The following is a 13,679-nucleotide window of genomic DNA, read 5'->3' as shown; positions in this document are numbered from 1 at the left end:
AAATATACACAAAACATAATGAATTATATTGTAGCTTTAAGGTGGGCCTGTTTCATGCCTCAGAAAAAAAAGACTCTGCATAGGCAAGTATGGCCTAATTCCCCACTTCAGTATGAAACAGCTGAGTTTGCAGTAAAATACATTGACAAACTGAGCAGCAGCATTTATCTGATCTAGTTACATCTCCGTTATATTAGCAGTATAATAGCTAGCAGTAGCTGTTGGTCATCTGAGGTGAGCTATGTATTTAAAATTTCACCTTACGTTGCTTTTTATTTTCATTATTTACTGATTTGTATTATTTTCTTTTAAATGTCCAAACGTGTGTAATTACATGCTTATAGCACTTATTTTTCATTCTGTGTAAAAAAAAAAGAAAAAAAAAAGAAAAAGGTACTTCTGGCTGCAAAAAGCGTCAGCAGGGTAAGTGAGTGTCAATTTCATCTGAAGCCCTTAAATATCATCCTGGCCTCAATCACGAACTGATAAACGAACCAAATTAGTGTCCGTACAGACCTAACTATATACTGTACGTCTATTCATAGTTCTCTCTACACCAGCTTCATAACCATCACCGTCACCCCCTCCCTCTGCGCTCGAGTGTTTGTGTAAGAACAGATAAAATGATTACAGTCTGTAATAGCCCATAAACAACTACAGTTCATCTCAGGCCATGGAGATTTATTTCTAGCACTCCAGTGATGCAGTTTACAGCCCAATAAGGGAAGTAATTACTATGTAATTAGTAAGCTGTTATATTTCCGAATGTAACTGGACTTTTTCACCTTGTGAACAGGACATTTTGCACAGGTGCAAAGTGGACTGAAGTATATTTATAAGCTACATATGAACTCAGAGTTCAGAAGATGTAATGTCTGTTAAAAAAAAAAAATGTATATATATATATATATATATATATATATATATATATATATATATATATATATATATATATATATATATATTCCTTTTTGTCCTGAGTTAAATAATTTATGAGTCCAAAAGCACAAAGTACAAGTTCTAAGTCAGTCATTTTTCCCCCAAGGGGCTTGATCTGGATATCAGTGCACACAAAGCCACCACAGAAATGGTACATTTTACATCAGCAATAATTTATTTTGCTTTTTTTTTCTGCAAGTTATTGTATAATATATACAACACATGTAATAATAATAATAATAACAATAATAATAATAATAATAATAATAAAATAATAACATTTCTTTATAGTAAGAGCTGGCCTTCAGTGAGGTTAACACTGTTTCTCTGGTTTACTTTCTCTGAAAATAATATTTAACTAAACATTACAGACTAACTATTAATTTCTATTCATTTTGGTGTCAGGTATTTTTTTTTTACAGTAAAAAAAATTGATAACGCTGATAAAGCTGAACTTCTCTGCCTTCTGACACTTTCATGGCATTGCTTGTTTGTATAAAAATAAAATCAAGGCAGCAAAAATTACATAGACCTTGCATTTCACATGTATTGAGTCATGACAGTGATACTACAAACGCTAGAGCTAGAGGTTCACCTAACCTCAGAACATCAGCCCCATGCAACATGGCTGCAATCAACAAATTCTGAGAGAACTGGCTGTGAGAGTGCTGCCTATTACTGCATCCAAACACTGTAGAGCTCAACACTGTTGAGTCAACCGCAAATGATCCTCTCTGAAAATACCACCCAAAAGATCCTGGGCACCCACCACCTTCCCTACACTCATCTGATGGGCAGCTTACTTCTCCATTATGTGCTGCTTTTTCATGTTCTTGGGATCTTCGGGTCTAGAAAATAAGAAAAAAAAATAATTTGTAGCATTCATAATACCATGCTAGGCTTTTCATTGCAGTTTCCATCTAAAAAGCTTTCCAAGTCTACCTACATTAGTACACATACCTGTTTAGTACACTTAGTACATATGTTGGCATTACATTTCTATTATAGGCATGTATATAAAACAGAATGAGAGAGAGAGTAAGACTGTGTGTGTAGTCCTGTAGTACTGTATATCTTTCTCTATATTTTTTGACAGAAATTAATAAGTACACCTGGGCGGAGATCACGGCAACACTGCCAAAATACAGACTAAGTCATAGAGTTCTAATTTTCCACTTAGGAAACAAGAAACTGAGCTCAAGCGAAGCCCCTTCAGACATTAAACATACTGAAAAAATATTTTTAAGAACGTTTTCACTCTTACCATAATAAAGCAATGATATAATATGGCCACAAACTGAAAATGGACACCTACTGAACTTGTGAACTCGCTCAGAATTCTTTAGCTTTAATGAAAGCTTTAGTGAAATAACCACAAAACTTAAGCCTTATTTCTGTAAAGCTGAGAGCTTCATCTACTTACCAGCATCAGATATTACAGCTACATCAGAAGCAAAAATAACTTTGTAAACTAGAAGCACCAATGGCTTTAGTGCACATGCAGTTACAGGTGTGTGTGTGTGTGTGTGTGTGTGTGTGTGTGTGTGTGTGTGTGTGTGTGTGTGTGTGTGTGTGTGTGTGTGTGTGTGTGTGTGTGTAAAAAAGTTAAGTGCCACCTGTTCCATGATTTGACTACAATAGCATTTATCCTTAACATATTAACATGAGAAATGTCTGACCACAAACCATCAATGTATGCATATTCAGCTCTATTATAATTTATATAAAGGCACACAATCATTAGATGTACTGATTTTATAGAGACATTATATATTCATATTTGCCACAGATTTTTCCAGAATGAAAAACATTACATTCGCTTTCTCCATCTCCTTCTTTCTCTCTCTCACCTGCTATATTGCCTGCAGATTTAGAAATATGAGTCGTGTTTTTAATACAAGCAGGGGAGTGCTATAAACCAGTACAGACTCATCCATACTGTAAAAATTAAGAGCAGAATGAAATGAAGGACTTGTTGTTTGATGGCAGCATGTGGTCTGAAATGCTCCCTGCCACAATCAGCTGAACTGCAGCAGTTGGTATGCATTTCTATTAGGCACTGGATTTGTGTCCAGGACCTATTGGGTTAATAGCTGAGGAGAATGTTTCACTGCACTGAAGGGCGAATGGCCTGCACTGCTTCCCACAAGCAACTGGTCTAAAATCATAACGGGCTGGCTGGCTGAGGCAGACCAAGACAAACTCAGATGTTTTCAGAGAAACATATCCCAGTTAAGTGGGAGCAATAACACTGCCGACCCTGCTTCATACATGCGCTCAGAATGGACCTCCTAAAAACTTACAGAACGTCCCTAAATCGCAACAGTTCATTAGTGAAGAAAAAGTTACCTGCAACTTTCATTTCACTTCATTATTTTCGTTGAAGGAGCTGAGCGAGTAATTAATGCATTGCCTAATAAGCTCTGCTGTCACGCGCATGCCTATAAGAAATATGCCCACCAGAGTGGCGGGCAATGTCCAGTAAGCATTTTTTTAAAAATAAGATAACAACAACAATAATAATACTAATAATAATGTTTGTGCTATTGTTATTATTATTATTATACAATTGTTATTAACTAGTATTAACCTTTATTTACTTTATTTACTAAGCTATTTATAGCAGTCAAAATAGATCTTATGCTACTTGTTGACCAGGCTGTAAGATTTCATTTGCTGACAAGAAATATGCTAAATTATAACTGGTTCAGATAATTATCAGAAAAAAATAAGCTATGTTTTTCTTTCTTTTTTCTTTCCTTGTTTTTTTTTTTTTTTTAAGTTCTCTTAAAATGTAAGAGTGAATCACTAAGCTACCTGTAGTACAGCGGCCGGTATATTCGGTCTTAGAGCAGAACGGTGCCTGTAAAATAACGAGAAGGAAAAGTTACTCGCTGTCACTTGTAAAACTTCAAAAAGGTCGCCATAAATCTGTGTGTGTGTGTGTGTGTGTGTGTGTGTGTGTGTGTGTGTGTGTGTGTGTGTGTGTGTGTGCCTGAGAGAAAGAGAGAGAGAGAGAGAGAGAGAGAGAGAGAGAGAGAGAGAGAGAGAGAGAGAGAGGAGGGGTTTGGGGGAGATAGATAAAACTGAACAGAAAGAGAATATCTCTGATTTTGTTACTGTTCCCCTTTAAATTTTACACTTTTTTCTCCGAGGACGGTGTGATTTTTATCAAACGCAACGTCTCGCGCACTTACCTTAAATACTTAAACCGTAAACCAGCAACACTGAACATAAACCAGTCGCGCCCTAATATTCTATGTCCCATTTGCAACCTCTGGGTGCTCCTGTACTTTAGGACTGTGTACAGTAATATTCGTCCACTTCCTTTACAAAGCAACTAATACGCACACACAAACACACACACACACACACAGACACACAAACACACACACACACACACAGACACACACACACACACACACAGACACACACACACACAGACACACACAGACACGGACACAGACACACAGACAGCTCTACAGGTTAACTACACTTTCTAAAAGTACTAAGAAAGAAAACACAACCAGAGCAGAGAGACTCACCTTCAGATCACATTAAGGCTACAGTGAGTTTTCCTGAGCACTGTATGGTGCGTGTGGATGGGCGGAGGGGCTACGGCGGAGTGAGAGAGTGATCTGAGGCTGATTTTGCTCGTTTCAGGTTTGTAAAATGCTGAAGTGAGGGGGAGAGCGTGTGAAAGGCTCGGCGCTCTAAAGCGCTGCTTGAAGCGCAGCGAGTCTCTGAACTTGATCAGATTTTACGTGTCCTGCAGGGAGTCAGCGACGAGCCCGAGAAACGCGCTCAATAGCACGGGCTCCTGGCAGAGGAGGAGGGGGGGCAAAGAACTCCGAAGATATTACAATTACTGCCATCTTTCTTTCTGCCTTTTATTCCTGCGTCCTACGCCCTGTAATGCTTTACAAACCGCCCCCTTCCCAACGGCTCCAAGACAGAGAACAATCGGAACTGAGCCAGAACAGCCGTTTAATAACAGCCCACAGGCCAACATTTCACAAGAGAATGTGTTTAATTAGATAGATAGATAGATAGATAGATAGATAGATAGATAGATAGATAGATAGATAGATAGATAGATAGATAGATAGATAGACAGACAGACAGACAGACAGACATTTCAATTGCATGTATGTAAACATATTTCTAAAACACACATCACCACCGACTGAATTGCGTTGGTTACCTTTTCTATATCGTCAACTTGTTTAATGCAGTGTAGTCTGTATTCGCCTGTTGATGCTGAACGGTGACTGGTCTTAACATTAAGCACGTTTTTTTATTTTTCACAAACTTAGAGGATTCACGTCAGTGACTTTTTAGCAATGTGAAAGTTATTGTTAATGAAAACTTGTTTGTAAACTGCGTTTCCGTTGCCCAGTTTTGAGACTGACAGGGACAGTGTGCAAAGTACAGTGCAAGACTCGGCGATCAGTGTCTGAAATATGTTTCTGTAACTTTCTTTTGGAGCAGCTGTCTCGCTGAGGGCGGCACATCCAAACTGCAGCGCAAACGCGTCCCGACTGCCTCACCTGCACAATAATGCCAGCGCTGACCAATCAAAGTGACCCGCTGAGGCGAACTGCCATTTTCAATCCCAAACGCTGCCAATCAGCCGCCATCCAGCCAATTAACTCTTCTCGCCGCCGTCACGTGAGGCGGAGGGAGCGTGGTTTCCATTGGCCGTGGAGGACCTGCCTCCCGAGCTCATTTATGTGCAAGGAGTGAGTGATTGACTTTATCAGTCCAAGGACATCATTCGCGCGGAGAGGGGGGGAAGTTTGATCCTCGTTCTCACGGATCCCTCTATCGGGAGTTTAGTCTCCCCCGCTCGCTGAGCCGGGACTACTCATCTGCGCCTGAAACTTTTCTCTTTTTCCGTTTAGGCTAAGAATTAGAGCTTCGCGTTCCGAGCTCAGGCTGAGTCCCGCTTTTCGTCGCTCGCGTTTGTTGAACTTCATTCCGCTAACCTGGGGTTTCCAATCTCTTTCCTCCTCCTCCTTCTCCTCCTCTTTCTCCTTCCATTGCTTTTGTCGCTCGAGCCCGAATGACGATGCTCCTCGATAGCGGTCCGCAGTTCCCGTCGTTAGGAGTGGGAGGCTTCGGCACGCCGAGGCACCATGAGCTGGGCAACCGCGACCCCGGCTTGGGGCTGGGCCCCTTCGGCGACTCCTCGGCGCACTCAGCGGCGTTTAAGATCAGCCCCGTGGCCCACGACATCGCCTCCAGCCAGACGTCCGCGTTCACGCCGCAGGCCAGCGGCTACGCGGCCGCGCTCGGCCACCACCACCATCACCACCACCACCCCGGCGGCCAGGTGGGCTCGTACGGCGGCGCCGCCTTCAACTCCACGCGGGACTTTCTGTTCAGGAACCGGGGCGCCGGCATCGGCGAGACGGCGGCGGCGGCCACGAGCGCGCAGCACGGAATCTTCGCCGCGTCGGCTGGCAGTCTGCACGCGCCGCCCGGGATCTCGGACAATGCGGGCCATCTGCTCTTCCCTGGGTTGCACGAGCAGAGCGTGGGGCACGCGTCGCCCGGCGGACATGTCGTGAACGGACAGATGCACTTGGGCTTGCGCCCGGGGGACCTTTTCGGGCGGCCCGACCCGTACCGGCCCGTGGCGAGCCCGCGCGCCGACCCGTATGGCGCCGCGCCGCTGCACAACTACAACCACGCCATCAACGTGAACGTGGGAATGAACGTGCCCGCGCACCACGGCCCGGGCGCCTTCTTCCGCTACATGCGGCAGCCCATAAAGCAAGAGCTGTCCTGCAAGTGGATAGACGAGAACCAGCTGAGCAGGCCCAAAAAGACGTGCGACAGGACTTTCAGCACCATGCACGAAATGGTCACGCACGTGTCCATGGAGCACGTCGGGGGACCCGAGCAGAGCAACCACATCTGCTACTGGGAGGACTGTCCGAGAGAGGGGAAATCCTTTAAGGCCAAATACAAACTCGTGAACCACATCCGAGTGCACACTGGAGAGAAACCCTTCCCCTGTCCGTTCCCCGGCTGCGGGAAAATATTCGCGAGGTCGGAAAATTTGAAAATTCATAAGAGAACTCATACAGGTAGGCCACTTGTCTGCTGCTTTCTTTCTGCTGCATTTGGAGATAAGCAAAGGTGTAAATGAAGTGAGACTGACCTGCGCGTTGGGGCCTTTGAGGCCGCATGTTTTCGTCTCGAGAAGCTCAGCAAATGTTTAAAAAGTGGTGACCAATGAGATTGTGTGAAGCACAAGTGTAGAAATAAGACGCATAAGTGGGTTTCATTTTACTGTTCCGGGTTGGGAACCATTTAAGCCGGCCTGTCTGGTTTTTGATGTTGTTTTTTTGTGAATGGCTGTCTGCTTCTTCCATTTGTAAAGCGACTCCTCACGACTGGGCCTTAAAGTTGTCAACAGAATGTGTCCTTGTTTGCATAGTTGCGCGAATCCATGACAAAAAAAGCGACAAAACGTTAAATGTTTGTGTGGAAGTGTGAAGTGGGCAAATTACATTTTAGTCTGATGGCCCCTTGATGGATCTGTGTGGAAATCGATGACCCGTTACTTCTGAGAATCACACGCAATGTAAAGCAAGCTGTTGAAAATGGCTACAGTTTGGCAATTAGGTTGCTGTGGCTCGCAGAAAGCAGAATTTCGTCTCGCAGGAAAGTAGAACTGCATGTACTTGATGTGTAGTGCAAAGTTAATTAAGAAACCATCGCTGTTGCTTCAGATGAAAAAAAAACAAGCTTAATTTGCAAGTCACAATATCAGGGTAACTTTGGTGGGGTAGTGGGCTACTAGCCTGTTGAAACGAATTGCATATTACATAATAGGACGCCGAGACCTCCTTGGCGGTACATCAGCACTCTGCTGTTTGCTGTTGGATGCATGCTTTTAAATGCCCTCCCGTTCTGCTTCTCTGTTTTTTAGGCGAGAAGCCGTTTAAGTGCGAGTTCGATGGCTGCGACAGGCGCTTTGCAAACAGCAGCGACAGGAAAAAGCACATGCACGTGCACACGTCGGACAAGCCATACATCTGCAAAGTGTGCGACAAGTCCTACACGCACCCAAGCTCTCTCAGGAAACACATGAAGGTAATTACACCTGGCATTACTGTGACCACTCGCCTCACAACAACTAGTCTAACACAAGAAGAACTAAATAAAAACACTGATGCTGTGGAGGTTTTCATGCTGGTCAATAATGATGATGATGATGATGAGTTTGTCACATTCTCTGGAAAGCTGCATGTATTTCTCCCAGCTGGTCACTCTTGCAGTAGATCTGAATGCTGAGTAAACGTAGCTGTAGCTGTATGGTTGTGATGACTGTGCCACAAGTCAGACCAGAGCATTATCTCAACTATCGTACAGCTGTGTCTGCCATCACCTTTAAACGCTCTTAACTGTCGTCAATAAACAGGTACACGAGTCCCAAGGTTCAGAGTCTTCTCCAGCTGCCAGCTCGGGCTACGAGTCCTCCACGCCACCGGTCCTGGTGTCAGCCAGCACAGAGGACCCCACCAAAACCCCCCCGTCCGCCGTACAGAGCGCAGCAGCAACACACAGCGAAGGACTGGCGCCCAACTTCAACGAATGGTACGTTTGAAGCTATAGGTGCAGAACTCTCACTGCGGACCAAAAGGTTAAAGAAACCTTAAAACAACATAAACTACATAAACAGCAGCAGCAACGACAACCACCACCATCACCACCACCATTCACACCACGGTGAACAAAATGGCAATGGAAGAACGTGAAGAGAGATGAGAGTTCGCCAGCAGGCCTCGTCCATTCTCAGGATTCCAAAATCAGACTCTTATTCCGAGTGCGAAAAAATGAATGGAAAAAAAACATTAATAATACAAAAAACTACTACACTTTCTAAGAAATAAATAAAATGGTTTTCCGTTTTACTTTTCAGATTTCAGATGATTATTTTATTTTTCATTTTATGTATTTTCTCAAAAGTTTATTTAAAAAAAAATAAAGGAAAAAAAGGAATAATATTTCACGGTGTTTTTATATCGGTGGCTCCAACGTCACCTTTGGATTGATTGTTAAAAACTTCGAACAGTCTTAAGAAACGTGCCAAAGTCTTTGTCTTGAACTTGAACAACAACGACAGAAAAAAGAATAATAAATCCTAAATAAGTATATAGCCTACTCGTGAATGTATTTCCTTGTTTGATGGAGTCGATTCTGTTGTCCACGTCCGTTTTCTTTCAGATGGAGAAATGTGCTAGTAGGTCACGATTGTTACCTTTGAATATAACGTTGCCTTTTGTTAATAACGATGTAAATACATATCCATGATGCCATATTTATCGATTTGTAATTTAATTATCGGCTAGAGAGTCGAATCTTAAATGATATTTATGGAAAATGTTTTCTAACAAGATTGTACAGTTTTGAGTCATAATAACCAGCTTAACATTGAAAGGTCATCAACTCTAAAAGCTTCCTTGACGCGATTGTATCTTTTTTTAACCAATAAATGTGTCTTACCTGGATCACAAAATATCACCTATGAATATAATGGATTGACTTTTTTTTCTAAAGGTTAGAGTATTGTATAGGTTATTCGAGGTCTTTAAGCTCTTAAGGGCATTGATACACGCAGCAAACCACTCTGAGAGAGAAATTAGCTATATGAAGCCTTGCTGTCGACGTATTCTTGATTTTTGATCCAAAATTAACTTCTTTTTGTGCATTTTTTCTTTACTCTTAGCGAGAGGGTAGAACTACTATAAGCAGCTATTAGGTACAAAATTGGAGAGGCCCATTAGGCAGCATTTGACTCCTCGCATTTCGATCACACTCTCATTTGTGTTATGCAAGAGCATATAGCTTTCATCCACGAACTTCTAACTCGTGTGACAGCGTTACAGACACCAGATTCTCGGGGTCGTTCGAGTCAGTATGGTACTCCATTTTGATGGTTCCAGTACTGTCCTTGTGGATGCAAGTATGTGTTTAAATGTTTCCAACCAGAACAATGAACTGTCACCACACAGTAATCTCAAATAAAACTTTTCTTTTGTCTGTCACTTTGCATTGTTTTAAATGTAGTTCTTATGTGGATATAAGCGTGTTATTCGTCATGGGTACTGTGGTGTTGCATATAGAAGAGTCTTATTACGCATTTGCTTGTTTTTATGTGAACAGCATTTCCAGATGAATTATGTGTGGACGGAATTTTAGTCTTGAGAGTAACAGAAATGTTTCATGAGGGGGGAAAATGTTCAGTGGCACAAAGAGTTACAGCATTGCATTGTAACCTATTTTTGAGAATGAAAATATTATGCATTCACAGATATATTGTGCTTACGATTTCAGACCACCAGCACTACTTTTGAGAAAAAAAAAAGAAAAACAAATAATAACAATGTACAAAAAAATACAGTACCTCGCAACTTAAGTGATATATCAAATACTTTTATTTAAATAATTTAATGAATATATGTTTTATAAGCTATTTTCTATACCTTAATTTAAAAGAAATAAGCGTTTATTTCAGCCACCCTCACTGTATCATAAGCCGTGGACTCGGATGTAAATCTGAGGTGCAAGAGCAGCTTGAATGTGATGTTGTAACACTTTCTGGGAGAAATGGGTCACGCAGCAAGTTATTCCTGAAAAGCAGAAGTTTAACTGACGAACTGTGTCACTGTGCCACATTCGGGGTGAATGATGCTTCATTTTTCAACGAGCCTATTCGTAATTTAGGAAAAACAGAAGAACCTTGTACTTTTCAAAGTAGGCCTATTGTTTGTCGGTTTGTTTGTTGAACAAACTATTTATGATGAAATGTGAACCTAAGTTTTGACTGAAATTAAAAAAAGTTACGAAATGTGACCAATGGAGACCCGAATCCATCTCTTCTTTTATCAATTTGTCCTCCTCTGACCGCTGCAGTGCATCTTGCTAGCCTCTGCTCCGTCCTTAGCCAACCAGTCACTAACACAACTTGAACTTGACAGTGAATAAGACGCCATTTTAGCATCTTGTTTCTTAAAGGGGCAGAAAGCTGTAGTCTGTACATACCATGAAGCGAAAGGTTTGCAGGTCTGCCTGAGCACGACTAAGTGCGGAATCCATAAGCTAACCTGAGACGGTGCAGCAAGTTTTTTAGCATGTTCGCCGCTGTTGTCTATGAGGAGCGAGTTCAGCCTAAAATCACAGCAGAGGAGGAAAGGGCAGCGTCTCAAACCACACACTCCACACTACTACACTCCACACACCACACTCATGAAGGTACTGCTAACGGTGGGGTACTGGTTTTGCCTTATATTTAGCCTACGGCAGGATGCGGTTTGGGACGTGCTCATATTTGCGCTGTTTGCGGCTATTCTGGACGGAGAGCTTGTCCGAGAACACGCCGAACAAGCTGACTCAAGGAATTTAATTCCAAGCACAGCATTATCTAAGTGAATTCGTGTAGGCGCAAAAGAGCACCTCTCCTCTCAGTATCAGGACACATTTGGATGAACTCCACACCTAACATATCAAAACAAGGAATGCGGGAGCCAAAAGAGAGAGAAAGAAAAAAAAACGAGGCAAGTTTTCTTTCTAGTGAAAGAAGAATAATGTAAAATGCTCTTCACACTGGTTCCCCACTTCACACTCAAACATGTCTAGACTGTAATTAGCTCGTTATTGTAAAAGGAATTCGGCTCGGTGTTGTAGCAGTTATGTTGTTCAGTATTTCGGCGCCATCTCCACAGACCCCACCCCTACCTCAGCCCACCCCCATCTTCGAATATAAACAGTTTTAAGAATTCATCTAAACCGCATCTTTTCTCTCTCGCGCGCACGCGCAGTCTTTTACTTCTCCCGGCGTTTTTATGTTCTTACCGAGTCTCTCCGAACGCCTGACACGCGCGGTGACGTCACAACATGGCGCGGCTTCGCGAGTCACAGCGAAGTAGACTAGCGAGTGAACTTGAGCGGCGGGAGTGAGCGCGCGCGGACTCCGGGTTAAAAAAAAAAGAAAAGAAAAAAAAACGGCGTGTGAACGAAATTATATCGACGGCGACATGAAAAGGCCTGGTCTTCGGATCATACCACCTAAAGAAAAACCATGAAAGGCTGCTTTTCTGCGGATTCTCAAAAGGATTAGACAGCCTTGGCGATCACGTGGGAGGAGTTCTGTAGGCTTACTAGCATCGCGGCTGCTACACAGGGATGATGCAGAACCGTGGCTGTTACAGAGGCGCAGGACTGACTACAACGTAAAAAAAGCCACAGTTAAAGAATAACGACTCAGTACTGAACTGCTTTCTCGTCAGAATTGCTTTGTAAGATCGAAGTAACACCTTCACAAACGCATTCACACCAAACGTGGCGGGGAAAGTTTCCCTGGTGTTTGTCGCCAAGTCACTCTGAGGTGATTTTTAAGGGGGCGAGACTTTGCTGCGCTCTGGCCGACGGTTTAGCAGCCACAGCCTCCCCGAAGCCCCACACAACCTCCCGGCTTTGCTGTCTAAGCAGGGAAGCGCAGTCTAAGAGGATAAACCGTTGCGGGCGCGGCCCGAGCGCTGTTTTTGTCACGCAACTCAATTTACCATCTTAATAAAGTCAGTGGCTAAATTACGTCGCGCGTGACGCGGAATATGGAACATCATCACCGCGAGACATTCCCCCCTCGCGCTGTCTGCGATACACTAACCTACATTCTTCCACTGCTCCGCTCTCCTTTTCCCCCTTTTAAATATTTGAAGCACCACGACTCCCCTCTTACACACTCACGCGCGCGCACACAAACACGCGCGCGCATACACATCTTGGGCTCTATTATATCAACACACAATGATGTCAGTCATGTGATGTTGAGATGAGGGTGTTTCGTGCTCTCATGAGTTGGCAGCACTTTTCAAACCGAACTGGTGCAGCAGCGCACAGCGTCTTTAGTCACAGTTCCTTTACTATGTTCAGAAAACTAACGGTGCTTAAGGCTTAAGGCTACTGACGACAGTTTAACTATCCTAATAGCTTAAGCCTGTTCAAAACGTCTATGAAGGTCTGACTAATTGCTTTGGGATATATGGAAAAAAATATCAATATTGTATAAATACTAATATGGAAAATATATTTAAATATTGTGATCCAAATGGTCTTTTTTGTTTTCTGTTTTTTTTAAGTGCATGCGCTCTTCCAGGTACGTTTTAAAGGGATTTCAGTAAGTCTGAGCGAAGTGGACCCTTCTATTGATGCTTATTCACCTGCTGGAAAAGTGCTGAATATGCAAAGGTGCTGAGTGAGGAGCGTAATCCAGGATGTACCCCGTCAAGGTCTATTTAGGACGCGATGCGAGACCATTGTAATGTTAAATGACGCTCACAACAGTATTGTTATTTAGGACACATCAGGCATTCGTAAATTGAACGTTTAAGACCATCTGCATTTCACTTCGACTCATTTGGAATTACAAGCAGGACACATCACAGAGTCGTTGACAAAATAAATCAGATCATCTATATATAGTTTTTTTTCAGCGAAAGGCACACACGTACTTTTCTCCCTAACTAAAACTACTGCACACATGCCCTCGAGTTTGCCCCTCAAGGCTACGTCTTCAGTGTGTTCAGAACATACTCTGTGCCATATTCTGCTGCAGCTGTGTTTCTTAAAGTTACACTGACCTCATCACTGTCTTCACTAGAGGCTTTTTAAAAAACTTCTACTTACAAAATGTACGAAAAGGAACACACATGCGCCTCATCAGA

General features: G+C 42.8%; 2 protein-coding genes across 7 annotated transcripts in view; one reads left to right on the top strand and one right to left on the bottom strand.

Moving 5' to 3' along the window:
* Positions 1-13,679, bottom strand: part of LOC108432946 (caskin-1-like) — a 94,474-nt gene that overhangs the window by 37,863 nt on the left and 42,932 nt on the right. Inside the window, exons 3-4 of one of the 6 annotated variants that reach the window (XM_037540766.1) lie at positions 3,757-3,802; positions 1,259-1,787 (exon numbers count right to left, since the gene is read on the bottom strand). The exons of 4 other annotated variants lie outside the window; for them this stretch is intronic. In XM_037540766.1, the coding sequence (XP_037396663.1) occupies positions 1,494-1,787; positions 3,757-3,802 (340 nt within the window). In that variant the 3' untranslated portion in view covers positions 1,259-1,493. Of the gene's footprint in view, positions 1-1,258; positions 1,788-3,756; positions 3,803-13,679 lie in introns of those variants that run through there. One more of the 6 variants, XR_001858259.2, reaches the window with a different exon arrangement.
* zic3 (zic family member 3 heterotaxy 1 (odd-paired homolog, Drosophila)) lies at positions 5,686-10,809 on the top strand. The gene is made up of 3 exons (XM_017707110.2): positions 5,686-7,034; positions 7,883-8,046; positions 8,375-10,809. The coding sequence occupies exons 1-3, from the start codon at positions 6,005-6,007 to the stop codon at positions 8,558-8,560; spliced, it is 1,380 nt and encodes a 459-aa protein (XP_017562599.1). The 5' UTR covers positions 5,686-6,004; the 3' UTR covers positions 8,561-10,809.

The sequence above is a fragment of the Pygocentrus nattereri genome, chromosome 8, assembly GCF_015220715.1.
Source record: "Pygocentrus nattereri isolate fPygNat1 chromosome 8, fPygNat1.pri, whole genome shotgun sequence".
NCBI lineage: Eukaryota > Metazoa > Chordata > Actinopteri > Characiformes > Serrasalmidae > Pygocentrus > Pygocentrus nattereri.
Note: the sequence above shows the minus strand (reverse complement) of the source record. Positions and strands in the feature narration are given on the sequence as shown.

Coding starts and splice junctions, on each gene's coding strand:
- zic3 (XM_017707110.2), top strand. CDS start 6,005: ATGACGATGCTCCTCGATAGCGGTCCGCAGTTCCCGTCGTTAGGAGTG. Junction 7,035..7,882: donor TCATAAGAGAACTCATACAG/GTAGGCCACTTG, acceptor TCTGTTTTTTAG/GCGAGAAGCCGTTTAAGTGC. Junction 8,047..8,374: donor CTCTCAGGAAACACATGAAG/GTAATTACACCT, acceptor GTCAATAAACAG/GTACACGAGTCCCAAGGTTC.